This window comes from Phodopus roborovskii, unplaced genomic scaffold (assembly GCF_943737965.1).
Source record: "Phodopus roborovskii unplaced genomic scaffold, PHOROB, whole genome shotgun sequence".
In the NCBI taxonomy this organism is placed as follows: Eukaryota; Metazoa; Chordata; class Mammalia; order Rodentia; family Cricetidae; genus Phodopus; species Phodopus roborovskii.
The window spans coordinates 5,786,244-5,804,353 of NW_026126611.1; the positions used below are offsets into that span (position 1 = coordinate 5,786,244).

The window sequence follows — 18,110 nt, forward strand, 5'->3', positions numbered from 1 at the left end:
CTTGGTTTAACAGGAGTGTGTGTGTGTGTGTGTGTGTGTGTGTGTGTGTGTGTGTGTGTGCATCTGCGTCTCTGTGTGTCTGTGTGTCTGTGTGAGTGTGTGTGTGTGTACATGTGTGTCTGTGTATGTGTGAATGTGTGAGTGTGTGTGCATGTATGTTAACTTCATAGAATACATTTGACATGAATATTAAGAAGCAGTATTCCAAGTCCACTACATCAGTTTTTCCTTTGACGCATCATCATCCTAGCATCTTCTTACATCAAATTAATTATGCGGTTAGTCCTGCGGCCTAGTGATTTCCTCTTCTGTGAACACACGGGTGTGCTTGATACACACGGAAGGGTCCTCATGTCGCTGAGGTGACCACTATTAGAGACAAATCACAGAGTGGAGAATTGGAGAAGAAACAGAACCTTATACACAAGCCCTTTCCTTGTGATTAGAATCACTTAACAGATGACCACAGGGTTAAAAACCATCCCCTGGGCCAAACACAAAATCTTTAAGCCATCCTTTAGTGTTCTTAGCAGCTCCTCCTTCTCGTGTCTCGTGTTCAGTTTGCCTTTGTTTATTGTTCTTGTGGTGGTTTGCACCTGTGATCAAGGGAAGTCAGGACGGACAACAGATTTGTTTTCATAACATTTCCAATGGGTCGCAATCAGGAAAACATTTCATCTCAGGACAGCGTCAAGGACACCCAGGCAAGCCAGAGACAATGGGATTGTTGAGTGAGCTCTACTCAGCAGTCATAGCTTTGCAAGCACCATCCTGCTTAAATTTGTGTAGCCCAGTGCAAGCTCTGAGTCGTCCCTCATGAAAGAAGACATTATTTGTAGCACCTAAGGCCACTCAGCAGTGTCTTTCCTTTCCGTAGGATAGCCCAAGACGTCCTAGTTCAGGCGCAAGCACGTTAAGGGAGGTCCGGTCTTTTCCAGCTTGCACATAGGCTCTGCCAGTCCCTAGGGCAAAGTTAACTTAGCACCCAGCCTTTCCAGGGCTTGTCACATGCCCTGCAGGCACACGGGACCTATGACCAATTTCACAAATGAATTGCTTTTAATGTGATTATGGAGACAAACAGGAAGAAAACCACTGCTTTGGCCTTCTCGGAGCCCTGGGTTCGATGCTTAGAACTGTCAAATGTCGGGACGTAAGTACCGAGAACCGTACATGTACTTCCTGCTGGCCCTGTGCAGTCAGACCTTGCTCTCCCAACACATACTAAGACAGCAGGACTCAGCCAGCCAGTGGCCAGTGGCCTACAGCAAGTAATTTTCACTGTGTATGCTCTGGGTGGATAAGCGCACGGGTTGCCCTGTGCAATAGCATGCATCCAACCTAAAATTCGGCTATCACTGACTTCCTGTCCTATTGGATGGAAAGATGGTCTGCTCATTCACTCACTCATTCATTCATTCATTCACTCATTCATTCAAAGACTCATGAAGGAAGACATAATATTGTGCCCCCAGAAGGGGTCTAGACTGGACTCAGCTTCTGGCTGAGTTTTAGGGATGTGAGATGTGCGTTAGGATATAAAGTTGGGTATGTTTAAATGCAGTAAGAGAGTCACAGACTGTGTCTCAAGCACAGAGGATAGAAAGGTGAGCCCCACTAGAAGCCACGGGTTAGGGCAGTCCTTTGCAAGTAGCATTTAAGGTCCAGGGACATGGCTTTCATTAGTCATCACCCATCCTGGGCTGGACTCAGCGATGCAACTGTCCTCAAGTCACCCACGTTCCTGCCGGTAACTCCGCTGAGTTGATTGGTTCTCCAAGCAGGACTTGGGTAGAGCTGTTCCGTTGTTCTATCTTTGGGGGTCTCTCTGGGAGGAGAGACTTTCGTTCATGTCTCCTCAGGAAAACATGCAACACTGTGATGATATAAGCCTACAGAGCTGCAAAATCTGATACTTTTCAGATGACTGATAAATGAGGTAAAATTTTATAATCATCTAGAAAATACTAGCATCCTGCCACGGTATTATTTATATGAGTTTTAGAAATACTAATAGCTTTTGTTCTGGCCTAGGAGGTTCTAGTAAGCACAGGCATCTCAGGATAATTTACTGACACATTATGTCAGGCTCTGAGTTTAGTTATATATAGTTGGAGGGTTACTGGAAAGATAAGAGAGCAACAGAAAAATGAAATCATCAAAAAAAGAAGCCCCAGAGAACATCTATGTTCCAAGTCTGTGCTCAGAAACCATTGCAGTGACAGAGAAAATTAAACCAAAACTTCCCTCCACATCTTACTAAATAGCACTTTTTTTTTTTTTTTTTTTTTTTTTTTTTTTTTGCAGGCTCTCTCTAGATTCTGGATGGTTCGTGGAAGCCTTCCCGGGCACCAGTTAACTGACGCATGGCCAGTGGTAACTCCCATGCGTGTAAGTGTGTCTGGTAGAATGTTTGGAAAGGGAGGCGTGTTGAAGAGCGCAAGATGCAGAGTGAAACAGGCTGGTGAATGCGCATTCCAGGTGACCCTCAGTGTCCCCAGGAGCGAGGCTTCCATTCCCTTCTCCAGGGAGACCAGGAATAAGGAGGGGTATGAAGACCAGTGAGACTCATAGGATAGGGGCCCTGGGAATGGTTGATGCAGAGAGGGAGGACAAGAACAGGCTAATGAAACCCAGAGAGACAGCTGACCTGAACAAGGAGGAGCTAATGGGCCCCCAGACTGATAGCTGGGAATCCAGCGTTGGACTGACTCAGCCCCCCTGGACATGGGTCTCAGTTAGAAGACCTGGGCAGTCTAAGGGACCTCTGACGGTGGAGCCAGGATGTATCCCTGGTGCAGGAAAGGACTTTGGGAACACATTCCCCATGGAGGGATCCTCCCTTAGCCTAGAGGCAGGAGGGAGGGCCTAGTCCCTACTCCAAATGACTTGACAGATTTTGTTGACCCCTCCTAGAAGGCATCACCCTCCCTGTGGAGTGGGGGTGGGGTGGGATGGGAGGGTGGTTGGGGGGCATGGGAGGGTGGGAGAGAGGGAGGGAGAGGGAACTGGGATAGATATGTAAAATAAGAAAAATAAATAAACAAAAGTCATTTTAAAGAAAAAATAAAAAGTGATATTCAATAGTTGGGAAAAGGATAAACCTTTTAATGAAATTATTAAGAACCTTGGGAAGCAGGAAATATATAAGCACCTTGAATAGTCTGAGCATTTAAAATCAAAGTAGATATAGTTTAACCCAAAAAAGCTGACACAAATTAATTAGGATTACTTTCAATCTTCTTTTCTCTTTTATCATACATATTTAATACTTTGGATAAACCATGTGATTTTCCTAAGAGACTATAATTTGAAAACTCCCCAGAACAATGGAATGAAACTTGGTCCTCAGAAGCATCTGGAAGGCATCACTTAAAAGATCTGAATTAAAGAGGTGCATTCCCCCCCACACACACACACTTTTCCTCTCCCAAAAATGTGCGACAATCAGTTTTCAGGCAGGATCCCTGGCACCTGGTCCCTTCTGTTTATGACTCAACATCATCAGCTTATAGTGCATCTCCCTGTTGGGCTGGAGACGCACACACGGCCTTTCATCTTGAGCTGTTGGCTGCCCATCGCTTCCATTTGGCAGGAACGCCATGAAATCAGAGCCATCCTGTGCGTACACAGGGCTGAGCAACAACTGGGAAAGGCATCCAAGACGTGGAACGCAGGAGGGAAGATGCAGCTGTCCTGGACTGGGGTATCACACGACTCAGAATGGCTTATACGCTACTGGTGAAGTGTGGTCCAGGCGATGGTGGTCCGGCTGCTCTCAGAAGGACCTCGGTGCCCTCAGCCCCCTCAGCCCCCTTAGCGTGTGACAACCAGGTCCCTCCCTGCAAACTCAGAGGCAAAGGAATACGCTGAGTCCAGTCTGTATCGGCATGTGTGATGACCCAGGCATTTCATCTTGTCTTCCATCCCCACTCCATCTGGGAGGGGGCCTTCACAATCCCATCTGAGTTCTGTAGAGGCCTTCCTCCAGATGTCTGCTTCTAGATATCACTGTGCACTTCATAGTACGCCACCACCCCACCCAGCCCACCTCCACAACACGTGGGGGAACAGAAACACTCCCTAAGGCCCCCCTGGAGCAGTGAGGACAAACACACCCCACCTAACTCAGTGAGGTCTCTGTGCAAAACCTGTTCTTTCTATATGAGGAGGCCAAGGAAAGATGGGAGAATGTCAGCTCAACACACAGATGTTGAAGCAGCAGAAGCCAGCAAGAGGTCCGCACCAGGACTCTGAAGTCCTGTGTGTGGGAGAAGACAAGGACACCCTCACGCTCTCTGCCTACACAGGATCAGCATCCCCAGAAGAGGGGACGTCCAGTCAGTCAGGGTATTAGAAGTTTCCAAATTTCATCCTGCACTGTTTCCGAGCAACAAGAAAACACAATATCCAGTTCTTTTCTCATTAAAAAAAAAAAAAAAAAAAAAAAAAAAAAAAAAAGACATACATTAGAAACAAAACCTACAAAAATGTTATAGTCAACCCTAAGCAGATGTGACGTTATCAAAGTTACTATAAGATATCCACAGCTGTAACAGGTAAGTGAAATGGGAAGTTAAATATTTAAACGCCGCAGAGTTATTTTCGCCTCACTGTGACTAAATACCAAACGGAATAATTGAACGGGATCAATTATTTATTTGGCTCCCAGGTCATTTGGGCCCATGGGCTTGGGCAGACACACATGGCAGTGGGAACTGGTGGTACACAACCTACTTCATGGTAGAGAGAAGTCCAGAGAAGCCATGCAGGGAGGAGGCGGGACATAACATAGCTCCAAGAGCTCACCTGCAACAATCTCCATCCACCAGCTAAGCTCTACCTCCCAAGGCTGCCATTATCAGAAGCCATGAAAGGACTGATCCGCTATCAGGACAGAGCCTCATGATCTAACTGACTCTAGAAACACCCATGTAAGATACATGCAGAGGTGTGTCTCGCTAGTCTCCTGTGTTTCTTGGTTCGGTCAAATCGGTAATTAAGATCAACCACCACAATCAGGCACTATTTTTTGTTGTGGGGGTGGAGGGCTCTGTGTATGGACAGACTTCTAAATTTCTGATTCGTTTGAGACTGGCCACTGTTGTCAGGAGGGAAAGCCAGAGCAACTTTGTGTCACTCAGTTGTCTCCGAACCTACATCGGAGGGCAGCCACTTCCTAGGATTAGGCTGTTTGCTTGTTTGGAGGGTCTTTACTTGCTAGGTCCTGAGGCAGGACCTTATACTTCAGCCCGGCCTTGAACTCCCTACTTTGAAAAGGATGCCCTTGAACTTCTGATCCCCTGTGTCTACCCCCTCCCCCATGTTCTTGGCTTGATAGACTTGGACTCAGCTCAGTGCTATCGATTCAACTCAGAGCTTTGTGCATGGTGAGTGCCTGCTATATCCTCATCCCTGAGGACTGGGCTTGGCAGAAGAGCAAACATCATGTTTCTTAAGTCTGGGCCTGAGCTCACTCTGCCTCCACGCAGCATTTTCCACTGTGACCATGGCCTGAGCCCCGTTCTCTCCTATCTACCAGGAAGAAAGGTCACACGGACATGAACCCATTTTGACTTCAGGAAGCCAACACCTCCATGCTCTAGGGTTAGCTTCATCCTGAGACATCTCTCCACTTGCACACACATCTGGCATCCCTGACTTCAGGGCTGGGGATTAAATACCTCAGGAGCCTGAAAATGGACTCAGGGGCCAGGGAAATGGGAGGAGTATCAGGCCAGCTGACAGATGACCAGTTAGCTCGGGAACGGAGGCCAGCTAGCATCCCTGGTCACGCAACAGCCGATGGGGAACTCAGTCTTCCCACCACAGCATCTGCTTTCCCGACTAGACAAAGATCGGCGCCACTGGTCTCAGAAGCTATCTGACAGTTGTCCCCATGTTCCTGTCACTTTTCCCTCACTATCTATTGTCACACAGGAAGCAGCCCCAAAGTGTTTTTGTTTTATTACAAACACAGCAGAAAAGCAAGAGACTGCAGTCTCCTAGAAGCCAAGCCTCAGATCCCTTGTTCAGATAAGAGAGCAGTCCGCCATTTGTCACTCTAAAAGCACTACACCGAGAAGGAACGCCAAGGAGCTCGCTTTCCCTCACACAAGAGAAATCAACTCCTTTCTTGGTCGTGTGTGAGGGGGTGGGGCGGATAGATGGGACATTGCAAAGTTTCCCTTTTGTTGTGAAGTTTGGGTAGCATGTTTTTTTGTTTTTTTTGTTTTTTTGTTTTTTTGTTTTTTTTTTTTTTTTTTTTTTTTTTTGGCTCTGACCTCTCAGAGGGTGGAGGGTTCTACTTTGGCACCGGAAGCACCAGCTCCTGCATGCCCCTGCCTCTGCCCAGCCCTGCGCCTGTGCCCAGCTGCCCCCGCATGCACGGGGCTCTGCTGACCACACTGGCCCCGCTGAGGAGAGCCAGGACAGCTGAGAGAAAAGGCTTTCCTGCACGATGGACGTCAGCACATAAAAATGATGACCTCAGGAAGCCTTAACCCTGTTCTCTTCATGTGCCTGCCCGGTCACATCCCTCAGAGGAAGCTCCCACAGACGACAGCCCACGTGCGGGCAGACACCAGTCAAGTGAGCTCTTGGCCCCAGTTTGTATGTCGTCTTGACCACCCGATGAGTGATCACACCTCACAGATCCAAGGAAGAGGGACACACAAGGACTTGCCGCGTGTCATTAAGAAGCTGCAGTGTCAGGAGACGGTGGCTTTTGTCAGTCCGAGGCAGTCCATTTCGGGATCGGCTTAAATATAGTTACAACAAGGGTTGAGCTAAACCACTCATGAATTTCCTCACAAATATTTACTATGCGTTGTGTTGAGCAGAGGGGTCAGGACACCTGCTCTCTCTTGATGAGGAAGGCAACTGCTCATACCACCAACGCTGAGTGGGAAATGTCAGGCAGGACCAAGGAACCCAGCCCCAGCCCCAGGGTGGAGGTGAGGGTCGGAGGACATTCTCCATGCAAGGCACTCTTAAAGTGCATGCCAACAGGAAGTCCGGAACAACCTGGGAAGAAGGAAGAGAGGTATGTGGAGAAACAGAGCGGGCATATGCAAGGGTAGCTGTGCATCCCAGCAGGAAAGCCCTGGTAGTCTCAGCTTCAGGTGCAAAGTACTGTCTAAAAACATTAGTGCCCCCCCCCAGCTTTTAAAGGAAAACTCATTAGTGATCTATAACGTCAGACCAGGGGTCCACAAACTACAGTTCTGGGGTCATACCTGGCTCCCAGTCTGTTCTCTGTTCCTTTCCCCCACGTTCCACTTGGCTCAAAAGTCCTTACATAGTCACATGAAGCCACAGATACAATGTCTACATACAATGGTGGCTGCCGGGCTCACACCAAGCAACCGCTAAGGAGGGGTTAGCTACTTTTAGCTAGTTTCAGGCTAGTTACTTTTATGCCACTGTAATCAAGTAACAGAAGCAACTCAAGGAAGGAAGCAACGACTTCCCTTCTCCGTCTCTTAAGATTTAGTCCATCATGGCAGAGAGAAGGTGGCAGAGTTGCTGGCAGCTAAGACATGCAGCTGTGGCCCCTCACACCACAGGACCAGACCGCAGGCAGAGAATTCGGGCTACAACTGACAGCAGATATGACCAAGGCTAGTCTTCAAAGGCCTGCCCCTAGTGGCCTAGCGCCACTAGCTAGGCCCCACTCCTGCAAATTTCCAGAGTCCCTGTTCTGACATCTCGGTGCCAGGCATTCCAACACACAGGTCTTTAAGAAGCATTTTAATTCAAACCTTATCTCAGCCGCTCTAGAGCCAAGAACACAGAGACAGGCGGTTTCTGGACTTGGGAGACAGAGGAGCTGTGCCTTGGTATAATGCCCCTCTCCAAACTTTGGTGAGATTCTCACTGTGGTTCATCTATGTCTGCCCCCCGCCCCCGTCAGTTAAAAGAGCTTCCTATCTGGTGTGCACCTCTGGGGAATGCAAAGATTTTGGGGAATAAACAAAGGTATCTCATCAGATAAGACCCAGGACTTCTGCCAAGAGATAAAGGGACGGGACATCCACCCCAGAGTCTGCAGGGCGGGTTTGGTGGACCCATTGCTGATTCATCTCCCTGTCCTGAGGTTCTCATCACACGCCTCATTAAGAAATGGAGTGTGTCTCCCTGGGAGGTCCATGGGCCATCTGCATGGGCCTAGGATGCTTGAAGGAAGGAAAGAGTCCTAAAACCCAGCCCCATCTCAGGATTCCAAACGCTGCGGGTGGGAACTAGGAATGCATGGCCAGCCCTGCTCAGGGGCCCCAAAGGGCTACAGAGGAAAAGGCGGATAGAGATGAGAGAATATGAAAAACCAAACGCCACTTCTCATGTTCACCCTGGACTCCTCCTTGTCCTCCAGGGCGGAGATCAAGGTCAGCACACGCTCTGCCCTGGCTAACCTGCACTCATGAGAAGACAGCGCCTCCACACTGTGCTCATCTCCCTGTTGGTGCAGGAGTTTGCCCTGCCGGGCCTGGAGCTGGATGGAGAAAGGGTCTCACTCATCTTTGTTTGTCCAGCCCGGCCCAGCGCCTGGCGTGCACTGAATGTAAATAATTGCGGGCGTACTGTTGTTGGTAATCCAGAATGCCAGCTGTCAGAGGAAGCAGGAAGGGCTCTCACACATTCCCACAATGAGGCCCCTGTTGCAAACACTTTCTCGGTTGTCCCGGGGCCCACAAATGTCACCGGATGGTGCATCTGTTTGGTCGTCCTACCTAGACCACAGAGCAGACATTTAGTAGGGCGGCCCATTCATTAGGGTCCTGATTTTACTCCATGAAAAAGACACACTACTAATACACAGTTGTCGTTGGCTGAAAGAAACGGTTACTGTGATGGACGTATGCTGAAGTGTTTCAGGAAGTAAAGAGAACGCTAACACGTCCAATCAAAACAGACAAAAGCTCAGTCATTCTCAGCCCAAGTCAGGCTGCCTAGAAGGGAGGCAGAATTCCAGGCAACTGCTCTCTCCAAGATTCCAAAGAGGCGAGAAGAGACCCTGAATGGAGGGAACCTAGCTCCCTCAGAGACAACCAACGACTGGGAACACACAGCCAGCAATCATTAAACACACAGTAAGACACAACAAACAATACAGAATACCAAGGACGGACATCAGGTACATGAAATAAGAGCAGTTGCGGGGAAATTAATTAAAGAGACTTAAAACAAAACAAAAACACCAGAAAGCCACCAGAAAATAACCAGGCATATTATTCTCAAATAACACAAATACTGGTCAAAAAAAAAAATTCTTAAAACAAGCTGAATGGAAGGGTTAAACAGAAGATTTGACTCTGTTGCATGGAAAGTTAGTGAACCACACTATACATATACGTATGGAAATGGGCAATATGAGTGGCAGGAAGTCAGGAAGGAAATAAAAAGCAAGTTCAACTTAACATGTAACTAGAATCTCAGCAGGAAAGGCTGCACTGAAGGCTGATCATCGCTTAGAAGTGACCAAAGGGCCAAAGGCAGAGAAAGCATATCTGTTCACTCAAGAAACATTGGTTGAGTGCTTAATGACTGTCTGTTGTGTTTTAGAGGCAACTCTTCCCCGAGAAGAAACAGGATCTCCTGCATGGGGACAGTCAGATGGACCACAGACCTCAGAGCGAAAATGGAAGTTGCGTAAATATTTTTGATATGCAGGGTTATTTGACCCTGCTAGAGGGTCAAGATCCACAGGTTGAGAACCACTGCACTCAAGGCCCTTTTGAAAGATTTACTTAATAGGAAGCGAGGAAATGAGACATCTTATAGCATAAAGGGTAAATATAGTGTGGATACGAATCAAGGCACACATAAGCTACATAAAAACATGAATTAGCAACAAAACAAAACAACAAAGAACATTGGCTAATACCCCCCTATCAAAAAATAGGGGGGGTCAGTGGCTGACCTGAAGTGTTGTAGGTTTCTTAGATTGTCTAAGAGAAGATCTAGGGGGCTGGAGAGATGGCTCAGTGGTTAAGAGCACTTGCTTCTCTTGCAAAGGACCAGTGTTTTGTTCTAGCATCCTTACGGCAGCTCACAGCTGCCTATGATTTCAGCTCTGGGGGATCTGCTGCCTTCTTCCTGTGGTCTTCTGTATACCAGTGGCACACATAAACTCACATGGGCATGCGTGCACAGACATAAATAATCCTGCTTTTAAGGTGGAGGGTCTCCCTGCATTGGATGCAGGCTCTGTTAAATAAGCTTGGTGAACTTTCTAGGAGCAGTCACTAAAAGAGCTGAAATTTAAAAAGCTAAATTTCCAGCAAATGGAAGAAGGAATAAAATGGAGGAGGAAAAGCAAGTCTAATTATCTTTTCTTTCACAGAAGGAAAAACACAGAAGGGCCAAGATTAAGGGGGAAAAATGGCCTAACAAGACCAAATTCACCAACACATTTAAAGAGATCAAGTGCCACACTAGTTAAGAGCATTAAGGCTGGGCCCTTGGGTGCTCTGTCACCAGTCCAGGGTGTTACTGGGACTCAGTGGAGCCTTTACGACGGGGAACCTAGTACAAGGAAGTACCCTTGAAAGCATCATGAGGATCCCCATCCACACTGCTTGCAGACCACAAGGGCAACAGCTTTATATGCTGTGCACAGACTTCCACCATGAAGAGATGTCTCATCACAGGCCCAACGGATGTGGTCAGTGACCAAGGGCTGAATCCTCTGACACCATGGGCCAAGACACAGCTTCCTCTTTATAAGCTGATTGTCTCAGGTATTTTGTTCAAGAAATGGAATGCTGACTACCACACAAACACTAAAGCACATTCCATGAAACCAAAATACTCTTAAGTACATCTTTCAAGCCCCAGAAAACTACTGGGACATGGGATATTTGAGATTCAAGGTAACGAAAGATTAATTATAGATAAGTACTAATCAAAGGAAAGATGGAATTGCCATATTAATAGCAGATAAAATAGTTACAAAGACAAAACATAATTCTCAGATCAGATCTTATACTATAGTAAAAAATTTCAATATACTATAAAGAATTTTTAAAGTCTAAATGCGCAGGCACACACACTTGGTAAGATTACATCGTGTGTAAAATTCATAAATATAGAAACTGTAAAACTCTGCAAAATAATATTTTTGTAAATATAGATCACCAGCATATGTAAAGTTAACTCAGCCAGAGGCTATTTTAACAGTAGAGCTAGCTAGGTTCAGTTGTTGAATGTCTATAAAACCCTAACCCTTATAGCTAAAGACCAGACCATTCTTGCCAAGCATGAAAAGAACATTTGCAACACTTGACTTCCGACAAACTTACAAAGTTAGTGAAAGTAAAAACAAAAAAAAGTCAGTATCATAAAAGTCACATTCTCTGACCATAGCACCAAGAAGAAGAACGCAAAAAGTTTTAAAAAGGTGTCAGCTTAAATTAGTTTAATAATAAGCCTCTAAAAATAAAGTATGAGTCAAGGAAGGAGGAATGATGAGGGTTGAAAACCCTGAAGCTGGAGTAACAGTTAACTTATACATTTCAGCAGGGCGGCTGTGGTGGCCGGTACAGGGACACATAGCTCCAGAGAGGAGCCCAGCATCAGACTGAGCCCTTTGGAACGCCGTGAAGGACCTGGGGCAGGCCGCTGGCTGCAGGGGACATTGGAGACTGTACTGTTGTGTGATATTTTGTTTGTGTTGACAAATAAAGCTTGCCTGGAGCTCAGAGGGCGGAGCTAGCCACTGGTGAAACATAAGAGGCCAGGCAGTGGTGGCACGAACTTTTAATCCCAGCACTTTCTCCAGGAGGAAGCGGGAAGATTAGGAGTTCAAGGCCGCCCTGAGCTCCACGAGGTTGAACCAGTCTAAAAGAGAAACAGAGCTGGGTGGCGGTGGCTCCCACTTTGGATCCCAACTCTTGGGATCTGGTGCCTTTGATCCCAGAACGATCGGGAGGTGGAGGCAGGAATGTAAGGGGGTAGAGGCAGGATCTCCCCATTCAGCCTGAGGATTCGTAGAGAGAAGCTCTCCCCCACTCAGTCTAAGGACTCAGTGGACAGAAGTTTGGTGGCCGTTTCTCTGATCTTGCAGCTTTTACCCTCGGCTTCTGGCCCCGGGTTTTATTGAGACTGAGTAGATCCACACTTCACTGTGCAGGAGGATAAAGGCAGTCGATGAAAAAGGCTCAGGTGACAATCAAGAAGGCAGGGGTTGGACACCAGCAATGTGACAGAGCCTCCGGGTTCCCCAGCCGGCAGAGAGTGGCCTTTCTCGGTGCTTTAACTTCTCTTTATTTCATTCCTTTTTTTTTTTTTTTTTTTTTTTTTTTTTTTTGCAGTCTTACCCTTCTGGACCGAGCACACTATACATCCTCATGTGTGGGGATTTTTATGTTGAGAGGTGACTGATTTTTAGTTCCTGCAATAACCATCAAGCAGCTTGTCTATGTGAAGGAAAGTGCAGAAAGGTGCCCATATTCAAACACGGCTTTGGGACGACAGGCTCGTCTCCTTCATCTGATTAACGGCAGCAACACTGCAGGCTTTGAAGTATTGTACCGAAAGGGATGTATCTCCAGGATACTTCCCTCCCTTTCTCATCCCTCCCATCCCTTCCCGTCCCTCCCCTCCTCTCCCCCCCCCCCCCTCCTTGAGTTCTCTTCTCTCCCCTTCTCTTTCTTTTGATTTTTGTTTGTTTGCTTCGAGGCAGAGACTCGCTGTATATCCAGGCTGGCCTCCAATTAATAACCCTCTCTTCTGCCACCTCCTGCGCTGTAGGACTACAGCCTCCAGGGCCAGCCCTCTAGGGCGCTTCATGAACCACTGGAAGACTAGCCTACTTAGGAGCCTTTGTACCTAGGAGCCTTTGTACCTAGGTGCAAGTTACCAAACTGCTTCCCAGGCCATTGCAGTCAGGATTTGGGTACTAGAGTAGGAACACGGTAAAAATGAGACACCATCTCTCTCTCTCTCTCTCTCTCTCTCTCTCTCTCTCTCTCTCTCTCCCTCCCACTCACTCCCTCTTGATAGAGTCTACCTGTGTAACCAGACTGGCCTTGAATTCCTGACCTTTGAGCTGTCTCAGGCTCCCCAAACATGAAGATTACAGTCACGTGTTACCACACCCAGCATGCATGGCCATCTTTATCATTTCATACTAATTACTTGCATGTGTGTTTTAATGCCAAGACATTGAACAACCTGATTACATAGTCTAAGAAGGTTTCCTTTAGGCCAGTGAGAAGGCTCAATGTGTAAAGACTCCTGCTGCCAAGCCTGTGTGAAGATGATGACCGATGCATGTGGTCTTAAAGAGTGATTCTTCCAATGGGAAACTGGACATACGGGCGTGGACATGTCAGTGCAATTATGTAATGTTTTGAGATGGAGCTTTGCTGTTGTGTCTAAACTCTTGGGTACAAGTGACTCTTCTACACCAGGACCCAAGTACCAGAGTTACAGGTGTGTGCTAACTCACCTAGCTTAGTCTCATAATTTTTTTTTAAACGAAAGCAAGAAAAAGCTCCTTGCTGATACAAATCCCATTCCTTAGAACCCCTAGACTTCTTACTCCTCTCCTGTGGGACTGGTGGTTACACACATAGTGAACATTGAATTGTCAAGGTGGCTCAGTTCCCACACACAACACTGATTCTGCTCCCCAGATATGAACTGGGCAAGGGAAAGATGGACACCTACTGGTGCTTGGACTCAATGAGGCATGCTACCTTCCATGAGCCTTCATGTAGATGCAGCTCAGACAACAGCATGCATCTGTATTTGCTCACAGACAAGATCTAGGCGCCCTTTTCAAAACTATACATTGAAAAACTTTTTGAAGTGCAGCCAAGGGGGTCCATAGAAGCAAATGCATAGCTTTAAATATTTACACTACAAAAAAGGAAAAAAAAAAGGATCCAGCTTAACCTGGGAAAAACACACTAACACATAGTAAAGAGGAGGAAAATGATGAAGAGGAAAACAAATGATGCCCAAATTGGGTATTTAAATAAATAATGTATTAGATACTCCAATGATCAAGCTAATTCAGCAAAAAAAAAAAAAAAGGGGGGGGGAGACACAATGGCATTACACATTCAAATGATACAGCAACACATTCTTTCTAGAAGTTTAAGTGTATATTTTGCCTGCATGTACATCTGCACACCATGTGCACTCCTGGTACCCATGGAGGTGAGAAGAGGAATTTGGATGCCCTGGAACTGGACTTACAGATGGTTGTGAACATCATGTAGTGCTGGGAATTGAATCCAGATTCTCTGGAAGAGCAATCAGTGCTCTTAACCACTGGGCTTTCTCTCTAGTCCCATACTTCTTTCTTAAGCACCAATAGCAAATTAGAAACCCTGCCTAGGGCAGACTTGTGGCTTGGCAAACGCCCTTCTCCAGCACCCATGCAGACCCTTAGGGAGGGCAGGATTAAGCTGGCACTATGAGGAATCGCCCAATATCTTAGGACAATTGCAGGAATCAAAACAAACGCTTGGGGGGTGAGGAGGAACCCTGAGAACAGAGCGACGAGCACTCTCTCCAATAGACCACCCACATCCCTGACCTTCCTTTTATTTCAGAAGAAAAGTCATGGATGAGCCATTGTTCACTTGTGTGAAGGACCCTGAAGTAGAAAGATGCCTTTTATCCCTTCCCGGTACTAGCAAGCTTTCAAAGATCCCACCATCAACCTCAAAGGCTCCATCCCTAGGTAGGGATTTGAAACATCCAGTGGGTGAGAGCTCAGTGTTTACACTCTATCAGGGCTGATTCTGCCCACCCCCACCCCCCCATCTAACAAGCAGACGAGGCTGAGGCACACAGAAAAGTCCATGTTGAGGAATACAGTGTAAGTAGGAAGTCCCCTGAGTAAGGAGATGGCTTGGGACAGCCCTACCATTGACAGTCACTCCTGACTCCCTTGAAGCTAAGGCAAGGGCGGATGAGTTCTAAGTGACTATTCTACCTTGTACACAATGCACCAAATGAAGTCACAGCTTCCCCAGCAGCCAGCCTGGCCGGATGTGTTCCCAATGCCACCAAAGGAGACAAAGGGCACGTTGGCTGGCGGACCACCACAGTAACAGAGAACTAAAGTTGACAGGTGACAACCTCCACAACAGTGTGGGCCTCTGGCAGGGTCTTTAACATCACCAGCTTCAGCTCTCTCCCTTGCACAAAGCTAAGACAATCATATCTCCCCACAAGTACCACACGCAGCCCATCTACTTCCCACCTCTTCCAGCATCCGGTCCCTGAAAACACACCCAGTCCATAACCCCAGCCGAACCAAAACCACAGTTTCGTTCATTACTTCGATAGTATCTGAAATAACAGAAATGAATTGCTTTCCATATTCTAAATCAAAGAAAGCACAGGGAACCCATGGAGGTCCTATGGGATTCTGGGTTTACTTTCAGTGGCTAGGCTTCCAGGATAGATGTGGGGGAGTCCTCCTGAGGGTTGACACGTGAGAGATGAGCCACAAGAGGTTAGAGCTACTTAGAATTTGCCGAGGAAATCTCTCCCCTAGGTTTCATAACCTCATCTGCAGCTTTAAGGCAGGCAACCTAAGTAACATTTTAGCTTGCCCCTGAAGAAGTCAGACCACTGTTCTGTGCACACTGAGATGTCACCTGCTAGTGACAATAATGGCATGCATAGGATGAGAAAATGGGGCTGAAGAAGTTAATTGACAGACTGAACCCACACAGCCCCCAGACACAGTGTCAGTACCATCTCCTGACTTCCTACCATTCTGTGCTGTGTTTAATAACTGTCAATCACGCAGCAAAGTTCCGTCAACCCTGGAACCCCAGCAAATTCCTGAAGAACAAGTCAGAGTATTTGCATGCAGATTTTTATGGCTTCTTCTTGGGTGTCCAAGGATCACCTTCATTTATGTCCATCTTTCTAGAGTGGGTGTGCGTTCTGCTTTAAAGGTTTTTATGTTCACCTTTTTAAGAGAATGTGTGTGCGCGCACATGAGCATGTGTGCACACTGTGGGAGGGTGTGTGTGTATTCCAATGTGTTCGTGCATATGTGTGCCAGCGGAAGCCAGCGGATAACTTCATGATCTTTGAGACACGGCCTCTGGAATGTCACTGAGTAGGCTACCATATCCCCATAATGCCATACAGGAAAGAACAGCTTCCTGGAACTGCAGCCCAACTTGAGACATGACCACCAAGGAAAGATAAAGTATACAAAAGGCATTCCGGCCCTCCTGATGTCCCTCTTGTTAACTGAACAAGTGGTTTGGACAAGAACTAAGAGACAAAAAAATTTCCTTCCTCCATTTACCCGAGTACAACCAATCATCTTATGGGGATTAAGTTGAGCTATAACTTAGGCAAAACTCAGTAGAACTGTTAGTCTCTGTGGACCAGCTCTGAGCTGACCTAAAACATGAAAACCCACAGCCTCCTAGCTCACAGTGCTTAAGGGGAGGGAGGGAGGGAGGGAGGGAGGGGGAGAGAGAGAGAGAGAGAGAGAGAGAGAGAGAGAGAGAGAGAGAGAGAGAGAGAACAAAGTGTGGAGTGTGGAGATTGCCTCCTCCTCCAGCTCCAGCAGTCACAGAGAGATGGGAGCCTCCTCTGGTCGCCTTGCCTGTCGCCTTCCTATGATTTACTAGCAGGAAAACCCACAAACTCTTGTCCAATCTCTCAGCTTTCCTAACTTCTCCTAAATTGCTGCTCTTTGTCCTAAAGCTGTTTTTACCAAAATTACTGCCTGGGAGAGCCTTGACCTTTGTCCCCTGAATTTCAGATAACCAACCATTTGAGCACTGGATGGTGGTGGTGGTGGGGGGGGCGAGTTGCCGGTCTTCAAGTCTTCAAAGTCGATTTCCCATCTCCTGAATCCCCCTTGGAGATAAGCCAACCCCGATGTGCCAACACAGTTCAACCCCGCCTGAAGAAGTCCCCAGCCAAGACGGGACACATAATCTCCAATCACTGTGCCAACACACCTCAGTGACAACCGCGGAGGCAGGTGTGTGTGTAAAGCGTCTCCCAGTTGGCTTCTAGGAAAGTTTTCCTTTAGCTACTCCTTCAGGCCAGGACAGAAACAAAAGGCTTTCTCGGGCATTTGCATTGCAGCTCATGCAAGCATGAACTGGAACCTGGTGGGTCCCTGAAGGTGGTCATCGGACGGACGCGGGTGTCTCTGAGTCACCAAGACTCTAGAGACCTAGGCTGGTGGCCACCTTCTCACACTTGCAGTGTGGCAGTGAGACGGGGTCACGCTTACCTGGCTGACGATGGTGGAGTGGGTCTCCACATAGCGCCAGTCGCCGCCGCTGCAGGGCACCAGGGGCGCGGAGCGGTTGGGGAAGGCAGCGAGTGGGTCGCAGCTGAGCTCAGTGCTGGCATTGGTGGCTTCCAGCAGGTAGCGGTGGCAGTGGCCTTGGCCTCGGCGTTCGGCCGCCGGAGCGCGGAGCTCCGGTGCCGTGAGGTTCCACTCCTCCTCGGGGCTCCAGGCGCAGCGCTCGGCCAGCTCGGTGGCACGCGGCCCGCGACACCAATAGTAGTCGGGCTGGCTGCCCAGGAAGACCACACCGACGAAGAGGAAGGCGAAGGTGACACCGGTCAGGCACAGCAGCAGGAACACGCGCCGCTGGAAGCGCCCGAACTCGCCCGCCTTCCTTAGCGCCTGGTCGAACGTGGGCATGGTGCGCCCTGCCACCCCGCGTCCTGCCGTCCGCCGCTCGGCCTGCAAGTGACCCGCGGGCGCCGCCGCCCGCAGCAGCTCTGCACCCGCCGCCCCCGCCTCGCTCGCTCGCTCGCTCGCTCGTTCACTCGCCCGCCCTGGCAGCCCGCCCCGGGCCGCTCCTCCCGCTCCAGGCTCCCGGCTCCCGGCCTCCCGCCCGTGCGCGCCCCGGACTGGCACAGACCCGAAGGGCAGGTTGGGGTGGGTTCGCAGTGGTGTCACCATGCACCGAGGCTCCAGACCTGTAGCCTGCCCTAAAGGGACACCCCGGGTCGGAGTTCCCTGAGTTCCAGGATCGCCCAGCCTCTCTGCAGACTCCAGGAATAGCTAGCCTCCAGGGCTCAGAGGCTGCTGGAGCCAAAGTCCCTGAACTCCCAAGGTGACTGTCCCGCCACCTCCAGGAACAGGGCTT

General features: G+C 48.3%; 1 protein-coding gene across 1 annotated transcript in view; it reads right to left on the reverse strand.

Annotated features, from left to right (window-relative positions):
- Positions 1-17,764, reverse strand: part of Slc22a3 (solute carrier family 22 member 3) — a 63,861-nt gene extending 46,097 nt beyond the window's left edge. The window contains exon 1 of the mRNA XM_051206065.1: positions 17,240-17,764. Within this exon, the coding sequence (XP_051062022.1) occupies positions 17,240-17,659 (420 nt within the window). The 5' untranslated portion in view covers positions 17,660-17,764. The remainder of the gene's footprint in view (positions 1-17,239) is intronic.
- Positions 17,765-18,110: the final 346 nt, after the last annotated feature.